The sequence below is a fragment of the Neomonachus schauinslandi genome, chromosome 6, assembly GCF_002201575.2.
Source record: "Neomonachus schauinslandi chromosome 6, ASM220157v2, whole genome shotgun sequence".
Lineage (NCBI taxonomy): Eukaryota > Metazoa > Chordata > Mammalia > Carnivora > Phocidae > Neomonachus > Neomonachus schauinslandi.
In genome coordinates, this window is record NC_058408.1 from 124,391,939 (window position 1) to 124,411,275 (window position 19,337).

At 53.7% G+C, this 19,337-nt stretch overlaps 1 protein-coding gene across 1 annotated transcript in view; it reads right to left on the reverse strand.

The window, feature by feature from the left end:
• Positions 1-13,798: 13,798 nt before the first annotated feature.
• Positions 13,799-19,337, reverse strand: part of CRTAC1 (cartilage acidic protein 1) — a 124,074-nt gene continuing 118,535 nt past the window's right edge. The window contains 4 exon segments of the mRNA XM_021699635.1: positions 13,799-13,917; positions 14,397-14,540; positions 16,835-16,877; positions 17,333-17,478. Coding sequence (XP_021555310.1) covers positions 13,799-13,917; positions 14,397-14,540; positions 16,835-16,877; positions 17,333-17,478 — 452 coding nt within the window.

The window sequence follows — 19,337 nt, forward strand, 5'->3', positions numbered from 1 at the left end:
CTGGCCGAGAGTCCCTGCAGGGAGGTGTACGGCCGGACTGAGGGCCTCTCAGACCTACGGCGGCTGCGCTACCAGAGCACCCGCTTCTGAGTCATTCTCTGGGCCCCGGCTGCTCCCCGGGGCGGGAGGGAGGGTGACTGGCCCGGCGTCCTTGCGGGGCCGTCTCCCCGCGCCCCCTCCCGCACTCCTGCCCCTCACCCCTGGCAGGACGGCCCACTTCTGGACCTGGCACTTTCCCCAGGGGGCCGGTCTGGTCACCGCAGCCAGATCTTCCAGGGCAAGGCTGGGGCGGGGTGGGCAACACGATTTGGAAAGCCCTTTTCTGCTGCTCCTCTCCCAACACCCTGGGGTGGGGCTCAGGTCCCAGAGAGAATTCCCATCCCGCATGATTCCTCAGCCCAAATCGCACATCCACCAGGACTCTCGCCCCCCAGGGTCCTGCTCCTGGTGTCTGCTCTTTCTGGGGCCACTGCAGGGGCTCTGCCTGTCTGTGAACCTGCCTCCCCCGGATTCGAGGTCTGGGGAGATGGGAGCCACTTAGTCCCCTCCTGACCCCTTCTAGACTCATGGCTTCCCCTTCCCCCATCCAAAGCCTGGAGGCCACATTGACCTTGCCAAGAAACATCCAACTCCTGATATTTTGCAGGACACGGGGCGCTGCTTGTGGGGCACACAGCCTGGGGCTCTGGGAGGTTGTCATAAGGGAGTCTAGAGAAATGCTTCATGGAGACATGTAGCTTTGGGGGCTGTGAACCTCCAGGACTGGAGCCAGCTTCTCGGGTTTAGAACCTGTGTGCACGAGAGAGTGAGTGCGTGTGCATGCAGGCCAGCGTGTGAGCACACATACGTGAGAGCACTGTGTGCACGAATGCGCGTGTGGCTGTGCAGGCCTGTGCATGAGCACACACGCGAACGCATGTGCGAGAGTGCGCTTGTGTGAGTGTAGGTGTGGGAGCGCACTGGTCTGTTCTGCTTAGTTGCCAGGCCAATGACCGCCCCTCTCTGCACCCTGTCTTATCTTTGTGATGGTCTGTGGCTGCTTCCCTGCGTGGGTCCAGCCTGTCCCTTTGTAAATAAATGTCCTAAAGCTCCTCGCCCCTTGCCTGGGGCTGCCAGCTTGGCTCTTCTTCCTGGTCTCTCCCCCCACCTGCAAAGTTCTCCCCACCTCCTCATTCTACTGTGTACATTCTAGCAAAAGAGAAATTGCGGGTCTAGGAGCAGAGCCAACCTTCTGGGGCCTCCCGTGTCCCTCTCCCAACACCCCTCCCCCCATGGCAAGGCAACAGGGCCACACATGCTGCATATTCAGCCCGCCCAGGCTCTGGAGCTCTCTAAGGCTGCGTAAACAAGGCTTCCTTGGATGTTCAAAGGAGCTGGCAACCTGCAGGGGAAAAGGCAAACTCCTTTCTTGAAAGGGAAGAGAAGCACCCAGCCAATGAGGCCCTGCCTGCCAAGGCCCAGGGCGGCCAGTGGGAAGGAAGCAGCTCTGTCCTGGTGCCCCGATGAGGGACAGAAAGCGGCTGCCTGCCTCAGCTGGCAGGAGGTGCTAAAAGGGCATCTGAAAGACCAGCCACTGCTGGTAGCCTTCTAGAACCAAAGAGGGGCTTGGTTTTCTTTTGGACAAGAGAGCAGCCTTTGGGAGGGAGATGCCTACCCAGGGAGCTGCAGAGAGCAGCCCGGTCCCTGAGCCCGACTGGGTGGGTCTGCGTCCAAGGATCCCCCACAGACGGCGACGACCCAGTGAGCTCCATGGCAGCCCCCTGACCCCTGGGCCTGGCCCATGCCCTCCCTGGCCCGCTGTGTGGCCGGGCCTTATGTCTGACCAGTGCCTCTCCTGTGGGATGGCTGGGCACAGGTGATGCAGTGGCCTTTGGTTTTATTATTTCTTTTTCCAATAAAAGAACTTGCCCAGCTTGAGGCTCTGTGCTGCTTCTCTCCCTTATGGTGGTGGGCTGCCAGCTCTGTGCCCCAGGCCTCCAGTGAGGCGAGGCTCAGCTGCCCACCCGCCTCATGCTAAGGAGGTAGGGCTGACTATGTCCCTGAAGGAGTGGTGAACCTGACATGGGCAGGACCCACCCTGTCTTCTTGGAGCTTGTAGTCTAGTGGGGAGGCTACATTCCAGATCCTCTAATCTGGAGCCTTTATGGGGCATTTGCAGCCTCGGGTGGAGGGAAACGCTTGACTGAAAGCCAGGGCAAAAGTAAGTAATGAATTGATTAAATACCCATTTTTTCAGCTCGTAACCTGGTTGGGCCCTGTTAGGGGTTGGATCACAGAAGTCACTCAGTTTTAAAGACTAGAAAAGCATGTGAATGTTGAAATCTAGCAGGGTTGTGTCTTGCATTTTATAAAACCAAGTAACCTTTATTGAGCACCTATTGTGTGCCAGATGCTTTGGTAAAACCATATGCTAGAGCTGGGAGGGGATTTAAAGATCATCTAAATGAGGCAGAATGGAGGCCCAGAGCAGTCACATGACTTGCCCCAGGTCACACAGCTGGTTGACGATTGTGCCAAATTTAGAACCGACCTCTCCTGACCCAGTGCTCACTCTGACACCATGGGGATGGCATCCCGATGGAAGATGCCCTATGCTGCAGGGCGGCCAGGGTCACACACTCAGGTCTGTGGACGAAGAGAGGGTCTCATCAGACTGGGGGGACAATGGCGCTGGCCTCAGGGTGGGGGCTTTGGGGAGATCCCCTCTGGGTGGTGCTGAATGGGAGTCTGGGTGGCTTCCACGCTTGGACTTGCTGCTCTGGAGGGGCAGCTGGGCCTTTGCCTGAACCATGGGGAGGCCTGGACCCACTGCCTGTGTGCAAACCTGGGGTGTGTGTGGGTGGTCACAATGGAGGTTGTTCTTTAACATGAGGGTGGGTTCATTCTGTCTGTCCTGTATGCAAGGTTATTAGTCGTAATATTAAACCATAGTAGCTAACATTTACCACTTGGTATGTGCCAGGCACTAGGCTAAGACCCTACATAATCATTCAATCCTTACAACAACCCTATGGTGTGGACTATTATTCCCATTTTACAGATGAGGAGACTGAGGCTCACAGAAGTTAAATAACTTGCCCAAAGTTACACAACTAGGAAGTGGCAGATCTTGGCTTTGAATCTAGGCAGTCTGACTCCAAGCTGTGTGGAAGATGATTAATCCAGCTTCAGGGACCCTGTCAGAGCTCGAGGTCCTCAGCCATCCTAGGGAAGGATTTGACAGATTCCCAGGTAAGGACGTGGAGCTGTGCCTGGTACCTCCAGGCATCACGGGAGTGGGGGTGGGCTGTGCTCCTCACAGAACTGTGGGGTCCATAGGGGCAGCTTGGTGAAGGGCAGAGTGGGGAGAAGCAGGTGAGCCGGGGCTTCTCTCTCCCGGGCTTTCCTCTGCTGGCTCAGTTACAGGGGGTGTGGCCCCTCCTGCGGGTCTGGCCGCAGCCATGTCCCTGCATCCCCCTTGCCAGCCAGGACCGGGCCCGTCAGGCCCCAGGGAGCACAGGAACCCCCAGCAGCTCTGGGCTGCCATTCCCTTGGTTCCTGTTGCCAGACTCTGCCCTCTAGCTTCCTTTGGTGCGTGTGAAAACTGCAGGGTTTACGGAAGCTCACTGTGCCACCGAGTGGCAGAATCGTGCACTGCACCCTGGAATCAAAGCAGCCTGGGAAACGTTCCTAGAACGCCCCCCAAACCCACAGCCACTTCCACCTGCTTTCAGAGGAGGTGTGGGGCAAAGATGGGGTCCAGTTGGTGGTGACTCTCCCTGTGGCCAGCCCCTGGGGTGCTGCCTTTTTCCTGGGAAACCCCAGCTCCCTTCTCCACAGTTCCGGAAGGACTTATAATAAGGAAGGTTTCTGGCAGGAGGCACCTGCAACCTGGTTTTGGTTTTACTATTGACCAAGGATGAAGGCAATGTGAATAGCACTCCTAGTGAGACCTGAATTGGAGTTCAGGCTTCATGAGAGTAGCACATGGTGGAGACTCCTTGAGTCTCAGTTTCCTTCCCCAGCTGTAAAAATAGGGGTCCTAATACTTGACAAAATTGCTCAGACCAGTGCCTCTCATCGTTGGCTGCAATCGATGTCACCTGGGGAGCAAGAGAAACCACTGATGTCTGGTCCTATCCCCAGAGATGCTGATTTTATTGTTCTGGGGGTGCAGCCTGGGCATCAGGATTTTTTTTTAAAGTTTCTCTGGAGATTCTAGTGTGAAAACGAGGTCGAGCACCCCTGATTTCGACAGTACTTAGAGCCTAGGAGCCTTTTCATGGGCCTTGGAAAATGTCTGAGACCCAAATAAAAGTTTATCGTTCCAGAAAAGCAACGAGACACAAAATGAGTGCAAGTGATGACTCCACTTGTAACAAATTCTAATACAGGCAAAACGAATCTATGGTGTTAGAAGTCAGGAAAGCAGCTGCCCTGGGTGGGGTGTGGTGAACGGAAGGGGGCCTGGGGAGACTTCTGGGTGCTCACAATCTGTCTCTCCAGCAGAGTGCTGGTTACACAGATGGGCTTGCTTTGTGAGAACTTGTGGAGCTGTACACTTAAGATTTGTGTATTTTTCTATATGTATGGTACATTTCAATAAAATTTACCAAAAAAGTTTATTGGCTCCAAAATAGGAAAAGAAAACGCAGAACTGAAATTAAGCATAATTAAGCATATCTACAAAATGTAGCACTGTCAGCCAACCATAATTCAACTCGACTCTGGGTGTGTGTGTAATTCAGGGTGAGTTGTGGAGGTCTAGGACAGTGCTTGATAGGATGAGGGGTGGGGCGCCCAAAAGAAGAAGGTCCCTGGTACCTAAGAAAATCTTAAAACAGCCCAGGTTTACCCCAGGAGCTCTGAGCCTTGACCCCACCCCCTGCACTTAGGTGCAAAACGATGTGCCTTTATGGGGGGAAGGCTTTTGGCAGATTCACAAAGAGGTATGTGACCACCCACTAAGAAAAGGCTGAGAACAAATGGTTTTGAGGAGTCAGTGCGAAACTGGCCGAGAATGTGCTTGGGGCAGACGGTGCCGAGCTCCCAGCTCTTCCTCTAAGGGGCCATTTAATGGGCTTGTCGGGTCAGCGTCTCCCGGCTGGCAGAACTTAGCCTGCAGCCTCTTGGAGCTGCATCGGGACTTGCGGTTTGGAACTGGGGACGGCGGAGGAGGTGGAGGAGTGGGAAGGGAGTCAGAGGGCTGCCGCAGTCTGCTGACCCCGAGTCATGCACTTAGCTACTCTGAGTCCCAACTCTGTCATCTGCAAAATGAGAGCACGCAGAGAATGCATCGTTGTAAATGCTAATCTATTTCTCCAAAGTAAAATATTATTGTTACTGCTGAAGTTACAGCAGGACCTCATTATACAGTGGCCTGTGATATAGACTTATAGCCAGGTTCCAGGTTCTTGCATAGAATAAACATATTTATCCAAGGGTTCTCTGATTCTCTAATATATGCCAGGAACATTCATGTACATTATAATTCCATTTAGTTCCCTAACACTCTGGTGGGTGGTTATATTTGAATTATTTTATAGATGAGGAAACTGATGTTCCAGGTGGTTAGGTAGCTTGACAAGCGCCCACAGCTAGTAAGTGTCAGAGTAAAGACCCAAACCTATATGTCAGAGCCCAAACCCTGCTCTCACTCTGCCAGTGTGTCACAGTCGGGTGAAAGACTCCATTCTACCTGGATTGCCTCCTAAAGGCAGATTCCAGACCCAGGGAGAAGCACGTGGCCAAATGTGGACACAGAAAAATTAGCTTTGCAGAGGCATGATGGGGCTCGATATTTTAGAGTAATTCAAGTTACTGATTTCTGTAATGGAAAAGTGATTGGGGACCAGCCACCACCTGAGAGCAGTCTGAGCAAAGCCCCGGGAAGGGGAAATGTTATACACAGCTTACTGGACCTTGTGGATGGCAAGGGCCTTCTTCCCTCTGTCCCTGTTTCCTTGGTAAACTCTCAGAGGGTGGGGATCTCGTCTTACTCATTTCCACCACCTCCCCCTCTCCCCACGTGCCTGTCAGGGGAGTGGGAAATGCAGCCCACCAAGAGGGCTGGCAGGAAGAGACAGGCAGCAAGGACAGGAATATACAGATGTGAAATCCACTGGCCCCTGGGGCAACGTGACCCGAGAAGCAGCTTAGGCAGATGCAGGCAGGTAAGTGGCCGCTGAATGATACAGTTCAATTGCACGTGGCCCCTGACTAACTCAAAGGGTAGAGGCAGCGATGCTAGGCCCTCCCCTGTGCTGGGCAGCTGCTTTGAGTTGCCCTGCCGTGATCTCGTGGCTCAGCTCGTGATCTCCACCTATCCTGGGAGGGGAGGGAGGGAGGAGGAAGCGTGCATCCCGGCTCCACTCAGCCCCTGCCCGGTGGTCCCTGAACGCCACGGTTTTAAGGTGGGTAAATCCTCCTGGGGCTGAGTATGTTTCCTGGAAAGTCTGGGCCTGGGGCCCTAAGGAGTGAAGTACCGTGGGTGGGTGGATGGATGGACGGATGGACGGACAGACGGATGGACAAGTGGATGCATACAGATAAGATGGGTGCCGGAGAGGGTGCCTGGGTGGCTCAGTTGGTTAAGCGACTGCCTTCGGCTCAGGTCATGATCCTGGAGTCCCGGGATCGAGTCCCGCATCGGGCTCCCTGCTCGGCAGGGAGTCTGCTTCTCCCTCTGACCTTCCTCCTTCTCGTGCTCTCTGTCTCTCATTCTCTCTCTCTCAAATAAATAAATAAAATCTTTAAAAAAAAAAAAAAAAAAAAGATGGGTGCCGGAGATGACTGATGGTGCAGAGGTGAATGAGAGGGCTGCCTGGCTTGAGATGGATGCTCACAGAACCTGGAGAGCAGGTGAACGGATGGGTACCGATCGGCCCTGTGCTCCACAGTGCAGATCTAAATACAGGGCTGGAACTCTTCAAAGGAAAGATACTGTGTAACCCGGTCCCCAAATGAACTCTGCATTTGAGTGATGGATGTGTCTCTTTGGGAAGGATTCTTATAGGTCTAACATTGCCCCAGTTAATGACTTATGGATTGTTGTAAAATCAGGCAGTGCTAGAAATGAAAGCAGGAGATTGAAGGGCCTGGGACAGATTTTATAATAATATCTGCATTTTATCAGGCCCTGCACTGTGCACCTTGCATGCTTTAGCTCCATAGCTCTGTGAGTTGTTAGGCTTCCTTTCTGTGGAGGAAGAAACTGAGGCTCAGAGAGGAAGCGGCTTCAGGTGACTAACAGGTCTTGTAGGTGGGGTGTCTGGGATCAAGCCTCAGTCCATTTGATCCCAGAGTCTCAGGGCAAAGAGAATGTTTTAAGTAAGGTTAGATGGAAGGAAGGAGGGATGGATGGAGGGCCATAGGAATTTTGGATCAGCTGTCTAAGAAAGAATGTGGCATTCTGGCCCACGAGACACATTCAGTGTTGGGGTGAGACTGAGACCCCTCTCCTAACTTTTTCCTCTCTGTGTCTGCCTTCAAGGCCTGTAAATCTTGAGCCAGGGGACCTGAAAAAATGCAGTGAAGGTATGTATGGGGTTTACCTTCCTCCCTGTGCCCCAAGCTTGTTCCTCTGCCATGGTCCCCACTGGCAGTTGGGGAGGTGATTGGGCTTCTCTCCTTCCCCAGGAGCTCTGCACTCAGGTCTGGGGTGGAGGGAGGACAGCCCTCAGATCAATCTTTTGGTGGAGGGAGAGCTGCATTACTGATTCTGGGTGATAGGCCCTTCATGGCTGCTGTGGCGCTGGCACGAAGGACAAGTTCCCTCTACAGCAAGTATTCTGGGCCCCAGACTTCCCTTCTGGCAGGCAGGCCAGGTTCATGAGGTTCTGGACAGGGACTTCCTGGGAAGGGGTAATGTGGGTGGTCTTACTCATCTCCTCCCCCTCTCCCCAGGTGCCTGTCAGGGGAGTGGGAAATGCAGCCCACCAGGAGGGCTGGCAGGAAGAGACAGGCAGCAAGGACAGGTACAGATGTGAAATCCACTGGCCCCTGGGGCAACGTGACCCGAGAAGCAGCTTAGGCAGATGCAGGCAGGTAAGTGGCCGCTGAATGATACAGTTCAATTGCACGTGGCCCCTGACTAACTCAAAGGGTAGAGGCAGCGACGCTAGGCCCTCCCCTGTGCTGGGCAGCTGCTTTGAGTTGCCCTGCCGTGACGTGGCTCAGCTCGTGATCTCCACCTGTCCTGGGAGGGGAGGGAGGGAGGAGGAAGCGTGCATCCCGGCCCCACTCAGCCCTTGCCCGGTGGTCCCTGAACGCCATGGTTTTAAGGTGGGTAAATCCTCCTGGGGCTGAGTACGCACCTCATCCCCTGTGCCCGACCTTGGCTGCAGCCTCCCTTCTCAGCCGAGCAGGACCCTCTGTGCACCTAGTACTTCCACTCAGCTCTTCCTTAGCTGGTTCCATGGGCCAAGCATGGTTCTTTGGTTCGCTTGGTGGGCACTTACGCTGACTCTGATTCTGGGTCAGCACCATGGAAAGGACAAGATCTGCCCCCCCACCCCCGAACCCCCACCCCTTCCTATTTCAGAAACTGTTGATACAACTGTGCGTATGAAATACTTTGAGCTTTCTGGAGAAGGAGGCAGGGTGAGCAAGGAGGAGCCCCAGGCCGGAGTCCGATTCCCCGCTAGGCTGTGGTCCCCCGGAAGTCACTGTTCCTTTTGGGCCCCAGTTTTCACAGCTGAACAGGATGGGGCAGAACTAAATGACCTCTCAGGTCCCTCTGCGCTTTGTTCTAGGCTTCTGTGGTGGTGGAGGGCCCAATCCCCAGGCCAGGTTACTAGCTGCAGGCGGACCCTGTGCCCTGTGCAGCCTGGTCAGCGGCACAGTCTCCTCGCTCAGTGTACCTAATTTTATGATTATTCTCTCGGAATGGCGGTGCGTGAGAACTAAGCTGAACAGCACCACAGCCCAGGCCCCAGGAAGGTTCGCTCTGCTTCCTTATGGCTATTTTCAGTCCTGAGGTCTCTTCCCTGCAAAGCTGTCCGCTGCCCGAGGGTGGCCAGGGTCCTCCACATCTTCCACATCGCAGACTCCCCGGAGAACCGGGCCACAGCAGGGCGTGCTGGGAGCCACGTGAGCTTCGGCACTGAATAGACCCAGGCTCCAACCTGGCCTTTGCTACTTGTTAATATTATTAACATTTGAAATTTATTTGGGGCTTTACTATGTGCCAGGCACCATGGCAAGTGTTCTATTTCATCTTGTTTAATAAAATGACTCCGTGATTAGGTATTATCCCCATTTTACAGATGAGAAAACTGAGCCTGGAGGGCAGCACACCCATTTTACATTTCTGCCCTGGTGCCTCTTTCCCGGAGCGCCCCCGCCCTCGATTTAAAGGGCCCTTCTGCCCCCAGCCCAGCACTCTCAACATGCCTCCATATGCTGATGCCCCCACTGCAAGGGACTCATCGCCTTCTGACACCTATATTCTTGTGTAGTTTAGCGCCTGCCATACGTCACCAGGCCATTCAGGTTGTACACAGCCGTATGGGCCAGGCCCCGAGAGCAGTGCCCAGCCAGCATACGCTGAGTGACAGTCGGTTGAATAATTTGCCCAGGTGTCTGTTACTTGGGGGTTGTTCCCCAGCAGGCTTCAGGACCCAGGTGTGGGAGCCAGTTGCCAGTCTGGATCACAGCTCTTGCCACTTCACCAGCTATGGGACCTTGGAGTGCTTGTGCTTTCTGAGCCTTGCTTCTTGGTGAGAAAACAGGTGAGTAACATTTGTCCCTGTAACATGTATCCGGGTGCAGGGATCCCTGGGGACATCCATGTAAAGTTCTTGGCAGATGATAGGTGCTCCACACACGTTAGCTCCTTCCCCTGAGGAGGGTTTTTTCCTCTTGTTTCTCATTTTTCTCTCATGGTCTACTCTTCGACCACAGCTCCCTAAGAGGATGGCTGCTGAAGGAGGGGTTGGCGTGGTCCGCGGCATTAACCAGTCCCTGCTCTCTCGCCGCCTCCTTCCTCTTCTGGGATGTGTCTGTTGCTAAGGAGACACCACATCAGCCCTGACAGGATGTGGCTGGGTTCTGGCCCACACTGACGGAGAGAGTGTGGCTGACCCCGGGGAGGGAGAGAAGGGGAGGGACTTGGCTTGCCTCCTGGGCTGGCAGTCTGGGTGGGGTATCACGCTGGAATCTGCTGGAAAAACCCAGCTGGCTCCCTGAGAAAATGAAGTGTTCATCTTCTGTCTCTGGGGCTCTGGAGAGATGACCAGCAGCCCTGTCGGGAGGCTGGAGTGGAGCTCCTTTTGGGTCACAGTCCAGGGGTGCCGGTCAGGGTGTGATGCCCAGACCCTGGGAGGGGGCCATAGCAGCCAGAGTGACACATAATCAAACTCTTGGCCCTCAGAATGGCACCTCCCCAGAGCAGGGCTGGCGACAGAAGAGGCTGCACGGGTGGTTCACGGCTCTGCGTTTGCTGAGGCCAGCCGCACCAGCTGGTGAGGGGACTTGGCCTGGACACCCTCACCTCTTCTTGCAGCTGTTGTGCGACTCTTCCAGGGCTCCATTTCCTCCTTCCCAGCCCATCCCCTGCCCCTGGGCAGCACGGAGAGATGGAGGCTTTTGTGTCACCACCGGCTAGCCCCCCGAAGCATCCATGCTAAGAGCTCAGGCTGGGGGCCAGACCGCTCTGATGGAGTCCTTCCTCTGTTTGTCCCAGCTGTGTGAGCCGGACGAGCCACTTAGCTTCTCTGTAAAACGGGGATCATTACAGCACTTTCCGCTTGGGACTGCTGTGAGGATCATACAGGCTGATTTTTCTAAAGAGCTTAGATCTGGCCCAGACAGGCCAAACTCACTAAACATGGCTCTTCTTCTCATGTTAAGGGGTACATTCCTGGGGAGAGGAGTGTTCTTGGGCAGAATAAAAATGGCATTATTATTATTATTATTATTATTATTATTACTACTATTAGAGTGAGCCAGGGCTGCCCCAGTTGGGGCCCAGCTCCTCTGTTCACATGTTTCCCTGGAGGCCCCTGCCACTCATCAGCCCTGGAGCCATTTGCAATTTTTGTTACAAACTCAAGTCCAGTATAAGGAAAGGATGATGTGAGGAGCCGGAGTGGGGCTAAGGGACAAAGAAAGGACTGAATTTTCTGTGCTCAGAAGGGGAAGGCAAGGGTGTAGGCACCTGCGGGCATCAGAGGAAGGGGAGTTGGAAGAAAGAGGGATAGTGATCCTGCACCTGGCTAGCTTAGGTGAGGCTCTGGGACCAGTTCAGCACAGACCAGCAAATGTCCTGGACTGGGGGCACTTGGCTCAGAAAGCCTGGATTCCTGGCCCTCAGGGGAGGCTCTATTGTTTGGGGGCAGGTAACGCTGAGTTGGGTCAGTACCTGCCTGGCCTCTTTATCTTTTAGCCTCGTATTTCTTTCAACACAAGCATCTTGGGGGCAGGAGGTGTGACCCACCTCATTGGACCTTGTCACTTTCCCCGTGGAAGGGACCCAGTGCTTGTCACACTGGAGGTTCTCAATGAATGCTTGCTGAATGAATATTTGAGTGAACGAATGCAAAGAGCTTGCTTTCTGGTGTAGCAACCCAAGAATTTAGCTAGATTTTTCAGAAAGCCCCTGTAAGTCCTACTCTCATCCCATGCACTGGGCTTCTCCATCTGGCTGGAGGAAGATGGTGTGGGGACAGTAACCATGTCATCTCTACTTACCATTGTATGCCCAGAGCCTTGCTTAGTATCTGGCACATAGTAGGTGCTCAACTAATGTTGGTTGAATGAATGAATCACATCCAGAGTGAGCCTTCTTACCCTGGAGTTGGGAGTAGTTGTGCTCTTGACAGCTGGGGCAACTTGGAACTCATCTTGGTAACTCAACTGGCCCCACCACCAAGTAGGGTAAAATGACGCAAATATACCCTGTTACAAGGACCTCCATGTGCGAGGATTTACGGTGATTACTTTAGAAGGTATCCTCTGAAATTTGCTGCCATCCTGAATTTTCTGATGTCCTTGGCAGGCTGTCTCGCTAGCTGTCCTGTCCCTTATTTCTTGTGCTGTTGTACGCAGTCTGTCAATGGAGACTGTTATCTTGTCATTTTCCGTTACATTTGGAACCACTGCCTCTGTGGGTTTTGGGTTTCACTTATCTTACTATCTGAGATCTACTTGTTCATTTTGAAAAAGGCAGCAGCTTCTAGAATGACTAGGGAATAGTCTGAACAGTGACAGCTCTGTCTATGACCCCCCTGACAAGATGCTGTGCTAGGAAAGGGCTCGAGCCTTGCCTGGGGACCGCCGGCTCTGTGACCTTGGGCAGATCACTTCATCTCTCTGAGCCTCCTCTCCGGGCCTATCCACGCCTTCAGTTCCATGTGAACGCACAGGAGTGGGCTGCCCAGAAGCGGAGCAATTTTTAAGTCGTTATATGCTTTCTTGTGAAAGTGTAGCTGTTTTTATTTTGAGACTTTTCATTTAAGCTCCTATTCTGAGTGTAAAAACAGTAGTAGCTACGAGGAATTCCTGTTTTGTGATTTATTGGAAGTATTATTATTCTATTAGAAGATGGTAGGTTTTTTGTTAAATATGTTTTAAAAATGCTTGCTGCATTCTTAAGTGTGATTTTATTATATCTTGGGGCAACTGTTTTTCCCCCTAAAGAGTAGATCTGTGATTTATAATAAGCCTTCACTACCGAGGCTGCTTGTGAAAGTATTCTATGGTGTTACATCATTCCCAAAGGGTGCTCTGGCTACAGAAGCTTCCAGGTTTCTAAGCATATTTCAGAGGAGACCAAGTTGCCAGATTCTTTCTAGAAATCAGGGTAACCTGAGACTAGCTGTGTCTCTGTCCAGCCACACACTGAAGGGTCTTAGAAAGGAAAGGGCTTTAGGGATATACCAGACCAAATCTCTTGCTATTTAGGTTAGGGAAACTGAGGCCCAGTGTAGACAAGTGACTTCCTCCAGGTAAAAGGCCCAGAATATTCCCTCCACAATCTGCCCCTTGCTCATCCTACATCCCTTGCCTGGTCCAAACTCCAGCCTCCCAAATGTGAACATTGGTGCACATACCCAAACCATTGCTCATGCTCAGGGCAGATTCTTTCCCTGAGTTGCTTTCTCGTGATTTGCTTTCCAAGTGCCCCATGATGGAAGGGCTGCTGCTAATTCAACATTCCAACCAGCATCTACTTGCCCCAGACACATTTTTGTTTTCACCAGCTAGGCACTAATATCCAGCAGAGAGTTTATTGGCATAATTTCTCCAGAAAGAGGCTGGAGGACTTAGCAAATTCAAACTTTAACATTTTTATCAAGAGTCCCATAGGGCCACCCTTTCCCCTCCCATCATAACCACCAACTCCAATAAGGCTTTCTCTACCACAGGAAGTCAGGGCGCACAGAGCAGAAACAGCACAGGCCAAACCAGCAGGCACATGATACATGAGCGAATCAACTGAGCAGGCAACCGCCTGGGAGCCATCTTTGTTAAGGGCAAAACAGGGTGCTTGTGACACTGGAGAATACAGAAAAGACAGGACTATCATGATTCTTCTGAAGAAGTGAGGGAGGGTAGATGGGGTAGGAGGGGAGACTTTCCTTTTTTGTTTTCCTCAGAAAAGAAAAAGCTTCACAAATAACTAAGATTACATAAATATCCGTATCTCCCAAACTTCCCTTTTCAAAGATGGCCACCCCCGTGGTCCATTCCGAGGGTGCACGCGACAGAATCTACTGGGCGTGGAGAGAGAGACAGGCAGCGGGAGAGATTTAGTTTTCCACAAAGGTTGTTAGTTTTTTTTTCTTTTTCTTTTTCTTTTTTCCTTTATTGATGGGATTTAAAGTGCATATAACTGAAGGCAAAGTCCAAGGCCTAGAGAAAGATATGAGGCCCGAGAGGGAGGCTCAGAGATTCTAAAGGCAGCAGAAGAATACCCACCTAAAAAGGCCACTTGAGCTGCAAAAGGATGGGGGAGGGAGGGAGAGAGAGAGAGAGAGAGAAAATGGGAAAAAGAGAAAGGGGGTTGGGGTGGGATGGGGGTGGGGGGAAGCATTTGGGAGGAAGAAGAGAAATACCAGTTCAGAAATTCAGACAAAGATGAGTAGTAGGAGCTAGCTTCTATCCCTGGTAGGAGAAGATGGGCTGACCTTAAGGTAGGAGAATTTGTTTTAGGAAATGTGAGAAGGGAGAAGTAAGAACAGTCGCCTCTGGCCAGGGCACAGCACCCCAGGGACCCTTCAGATGGTGGGAGTAGTGGGGGGCCTTCTCCAAACCTCTGTCATGGTCTTCCCTGGAGTCCCAGCGGGGATCTAAGGAGCCTCCAGCCAGCCAGGAGAAGTCAGGGGATGGGGACCTTGATCGGGGGCCTCCCCAGCGCTCCCCAGTGGAAGACAAATTCCTCAAGTCCTACTGGGCTGTGGCGGGGCTTTACTCACCCACACAGGCCGTGCCGTCCTCGTTGGGCTCATAGCCCCGACTGCACCTCTTGTTGGTCCGGCACCTATAACTTCCGTACGTATTGACACACACGGGCTTGTCTCGAGGGCACACAAATGGGAACTGGATGCATTCGTTGGTGTCTAGAAGGTGAGGGGAGTCACTTACCAGGGAGGTATGGGGCAGTGGGTCCTTGCTCAGGCTCTGTTGCCCCACCTACTCTGTGACCCTGGGCATGTCCTTCTCTCTAGGCCTCAACGTCCTCAATTTTAGTCCTTTTGGCTGGCTCGTTCTCTACTTGACCTCTACATGTTGGGGGTGTCAGGCTTGGTCCTGGATCTTCTATCTACCACACTTTCTGTAGGTGGTCCCTTCATACATGGATGATTCCAGATTCCTATCTCCAGCCCCAACCTGTCCCTGGGGCTCCAGACTTGTGAATCTAACATGCATCTCACACTCAGCAGGTCCAAAATGAAACTCTAGCTCCCCTAGCCCTCAAACTTCTTCTGTCCCCTGGCCCCATCTCGCCTAAGTCAGTCACACCACTGTCACCCCCTCAGCTGCTCGAGCACAGACAGGAGCGATCCCTAGTTCCTCCTTTTCCCTTACCTCTGTAGGCAATTTCACAACAGATCCCGCTATTCTGCCCCCTTAGTACCCGTCTGTCGGTTCAGCTCCTTCTCCTCAGCCACAGCCTATTCCCACCCTGCACCACCTGTGGCCTGGAGGTCTGCAGCCACCTCCGGACTGCCAGGGCTGCCACACTTCCCTCCAATCTAATCTGCAATTCAGCAGCCAGGCTGATCTTCTGAAAATGGGACTCACGCCATGCCACTCTCCTGCTTAATTGCAAAGGGCCCTAGGAACAAGATCCGGACACCTCGCCACCCTCCCTGACTTAGCGCCTGGCTCCACCACTGTCTCCAGGCTCGCCAGCCTCCTTCCCAGTCCTTTCACACACCAAGCCTTGTTCCTGCCTCGTGCTCTTTGCCCCTGCTCTTCCCTCAGCTCTTTGTGGGGCTGGACCTTCTCGTCCTTCAGGTCTCAACTCAAAGGTCTTCTCCCTGACCACTTGGTCTAGAACAGTCTCCGGAGACACCTTGCTTAAAGGGTTCTTGGCCCATCTCATCTGGCTGACAGGTCGCATGTTTGTGGTTCCCCTCACTAAAACAGATGCTTCTGTAGGGCGGGTGCTTGACCTGAGTCCCTAGCACCCGTATGAGCACATAAATGTTTGCTGGGTGATGAGAAGGAAGAGGTGGCATGAAGGGTGACGTCACAGGGTCCTGCCGGTGCTCAGGCCAGATGCTGGCATTTCTGTGTACATGCACCATCCATTTAGAGTGGCCGGGGCGGGGCCACGGAGAGTGGAGGGGACTCCTTTCCTCCCAGCCACCCTTAGAGCGGTCCTCCTCCACTTTCTCACCTGTGGCCCTTTGGCCACGTGGCGCCTTCCACCGGAACACTTTCTCCCCTCTCCCTGCCTGGCAAACTCCCCATCACCCCCCAGGTCTCAGCTTAACCCTGGTTTTCTCTGGGGGCACCTTCTCTGACCCTCCGAGCTGGTGTCGGGCCCCACCTTTGGGCTCCCGCGTCCCACCCCTCCCCCACCTAGCCCTGCTCACAGTGCGTGGTCATCGCTCTTTCCCGTGCGCCTCTCCCACTGGCTCTAAGCTCCAGGAGGGCAGGGACCGTGTGTCTTGTTGACTCCTGAATCTCAGTAGCAAAGCCGCCGGCCTGGGACTCGGGAGCACGTGCACAGCAGACTTGGGGAGGGTGCCGCCTGAGGGTCTGGAGATGGGAGGGTCCTTGCCCTGAGCCCTCCCTGCGGGTCACTGACGGGGCAGGTATTGGGCTGAGGGTCTCTGAGAGGCCGGGCCCCCTGGCTGCCACTCCAGGCCCTTGGAGGACTTTCCAAAGGTCACCGGGCCCTCACCGAGCTGCCGTCCTCGCAGTGCTGCAGCTACCTGCCCCCCAGTGCTGCATGAGGCGACAGTGTCCCTTCTGTTCTGTGACCATGCTCCAGCAATGCCGTCCTTGTCTGCCGGCCCCGGTGCCCGCTGCCCCACCAGCTGGCCAAGCCGAAGCCGCCGGCCCCCCATGGAAGAAGCCTGTGCAACTTCACGACGGTGGCCCCCGCAGCAGGCCTCCCCGTGAGCACTGCAGGTGCTCGTGTGTCTCCTCCAAGCGCCCGCTCTGTGTTCAGCGCAGGAAGCACTCTCAGTTCCCAGAACTGCAGTGGCTCAGCCTGCCGGCCGCTAACCCCACTCCCCTTGGTGAATCATCTTGGCATCTGGAGCCCCAGGGACAAACCGCGTTTCCCTCCCCACCCTTCTCCTCTGGTCTGCAATCTGAGCTTTGCCAGGGCTCAGGCTGACAGTCCCCAGGGAGATTCTGGCCTCTGCCCCGTCCCCTGTGCCCGCAGGCCACTCACCCATGCAATGGCCACTTTCCTGCTGGGAGAATCCTTGGCCGCACTGCAGGGTGGGCAGAAGCAGAGACACATGTGAGTGGAGAAGATCCCGCCTCAGTTTCCCTCCTCATCACAGCCACAGAGCGGCTGTCACCCTGACCCCAGAATGAGGGGTGCTCGTAGCTCTGGGCCTGGGGGCAGCCCCTCCCTGCCAGGACTCCTTCTCTTGCACTGAGAATAGGAGGCTGGGGGAAGGACGAGAGCACATTCAGTTCAGACTCCTGCTCATTCCGCTCCCGTGGCATCCGTGTGCCTGAGCTGGGATGCCTAACAGAATCTGTCCCTCTTCAACTACAAAGGGAGGGGTCACTATGAAGCCTGCCCTTTGCTGTGAAGATTTCCACCATTCTAGCAGCAAAGTCTGCAAACTCCTGGGAGTCCAGCTGCAGCCCATGGGGCTGTGGTGGGGGGTGGGGGAGACTGCTTTTCTGGCTCTGAGGCCCAGACACCCTCGCTCACCTCCAGTGGGGCTGGGTCCTGAAGTCTGTCCTCATCCCGGGGGTAGGGGATCTCCAGCACAGAGTTCATCTCCTCACTGGCCACACTCCGGCTTGCCATCTTGCCATCTGGCCACGTTACCTCCACACTGCTGGCTTCGTCCTTCCCTGTGGGACAGAAGATAGAACTGGATTTTAAATTCTATTTAATGTTAATTAATTTACACTTCCATAGCCACACTTTTCTAGTGGCTACCATATGGGCCGGCGCAGCTCTAGAACTTACATTCCAGTGGATAGGCCAATCAGCATGAAGCTGTGAAGGTAAAGCCTGGTGGTAAGCAGGTTGACTTTCAGTCCTGGGTTCAAATCTTGGCTGTACCACTTGCCTGCTATGTTGGAAAGAACATGGTGAGGGCCAGGCATCTGGGGGACCTGGGGCCAAATTCCAGTTCTGCCACTGACTTGCTATGTAATCTTGGGCATGTCACTATATTTATATATTTATATTATTTATAATTATAGCTTGCTAGGGGCCATGCTTTCTTTTGCCATTGGGAATGTGCCTGCTTTCAGGGAGCTTCCACTCTGGTGGGGATAGACAGGCAAAAAGAGGAACAGATAAATAATGTCAGATATTGAGAAGCTCTGTGAAGAAAACAAAAGTAGGGCAAGAGGGTAAAGAGGAACTGGGGGTTGGCTGGGGGCCTTTTCTAGTCAAAGGTGATCAGGGACAGGCTCTCAGGGAGAAGGCACTTGAGCTGAGTTCCAAATAGAAGCTGAGGTGATAAAGAACGAGATGGTGGAAGGCCCGGGAGAAGCACCATTCTACAAAGCTAGGATGTTTACAGAAGCTAATGATGAAGCTCAGAGAATATTCACAGAGAATCCATCCGCACACATCCTTAAAGCAACATGTTACCTCGGTGGTAGCAAGCAGCTTGGGAAGATCTGTCAGGTGTTTAGGCGGTATCAGAGCTGGCCCCAGCCCCCTACTTAAGGCATCAGGGACAGGCTAATGGTGATGAATTGGGGTCGGCAGGAGGAGGGGGCTGGGCCTCACCTGTAGCGAGGGGCTCTTCTCATCTGTCACTTGGGAAAGAGGGCAGTGCTCAGCCCAGGTGGGAGAGAGGGTGCCGCCCCCTCGTTATCACCCACCAGGGATGAGCAGATGTGGGCCTGGTGCTCAGGGGTCCACAAATCCAATCATACCCTCAAGCACCGTCTGTGGGCTGAATCAACAGCACGTCACCCACATGTATGCGTTACTTTCCCCTTAATGTATGCAGCTACTCTTAGAAAAACAAGGGCAACCAAAAAGGGCTGCTGAATTTATAGCAGCTTTGGGCCCTTCTTGTTCACCAACGGATTTTACCAGGATAGCTACTATGGGGGCGGAGGGTAGTCTGTGACACATTTTCATGTATAGAAGGGATTCCTGCATTTTAGAAAAGGGTTGGTAGCCACAGCCAGACTTTAAGGGGAATGCACGTGTAGACTCCTCTGTACAGAGGCCCCCCCGGGCGCGGGGGCTGAGACAGCCTGGCGCGGAGTCTCCCAGCGGCACCTTCCTCCCTGAGTCCTAGCACGCTGCTCTGGGGCTTCCAGAGGAAGCTGCACCTTGCGAGCCACATCCCTCCGCGTCCGGATCCTCCCTGCACTGGCTTCCCGTTTGCCTTGCTGCTGCTGGGCTGTGTGTTAATGAGGACGGGGACCTGCTGCCACACTCGCAAGTGTCACAGGTGAGCAGCCCCTGCCTCCGTGGGCACGGGGGGCAGCGGCACCCTGGAGAGGCTCCCGGAGCTGACAAATAGAAGCCAGCAAATAGTTCTCATAAACCTCTCTTCCCCCTATTCCCTCCTTCTATAATAATTCCTTTTGGAGGAGGAGGGTGGACACAGGATTGGGGGGTATCACCTGTAGGTTTGTTTCTCTGTTTTGAAATAGTCGCTTGAAGTTAGACACCTGGCATTTTTAGGTTGAACAGTGCCCAAATTAATTGGCATGTATAAAAAGTATTTTCTATT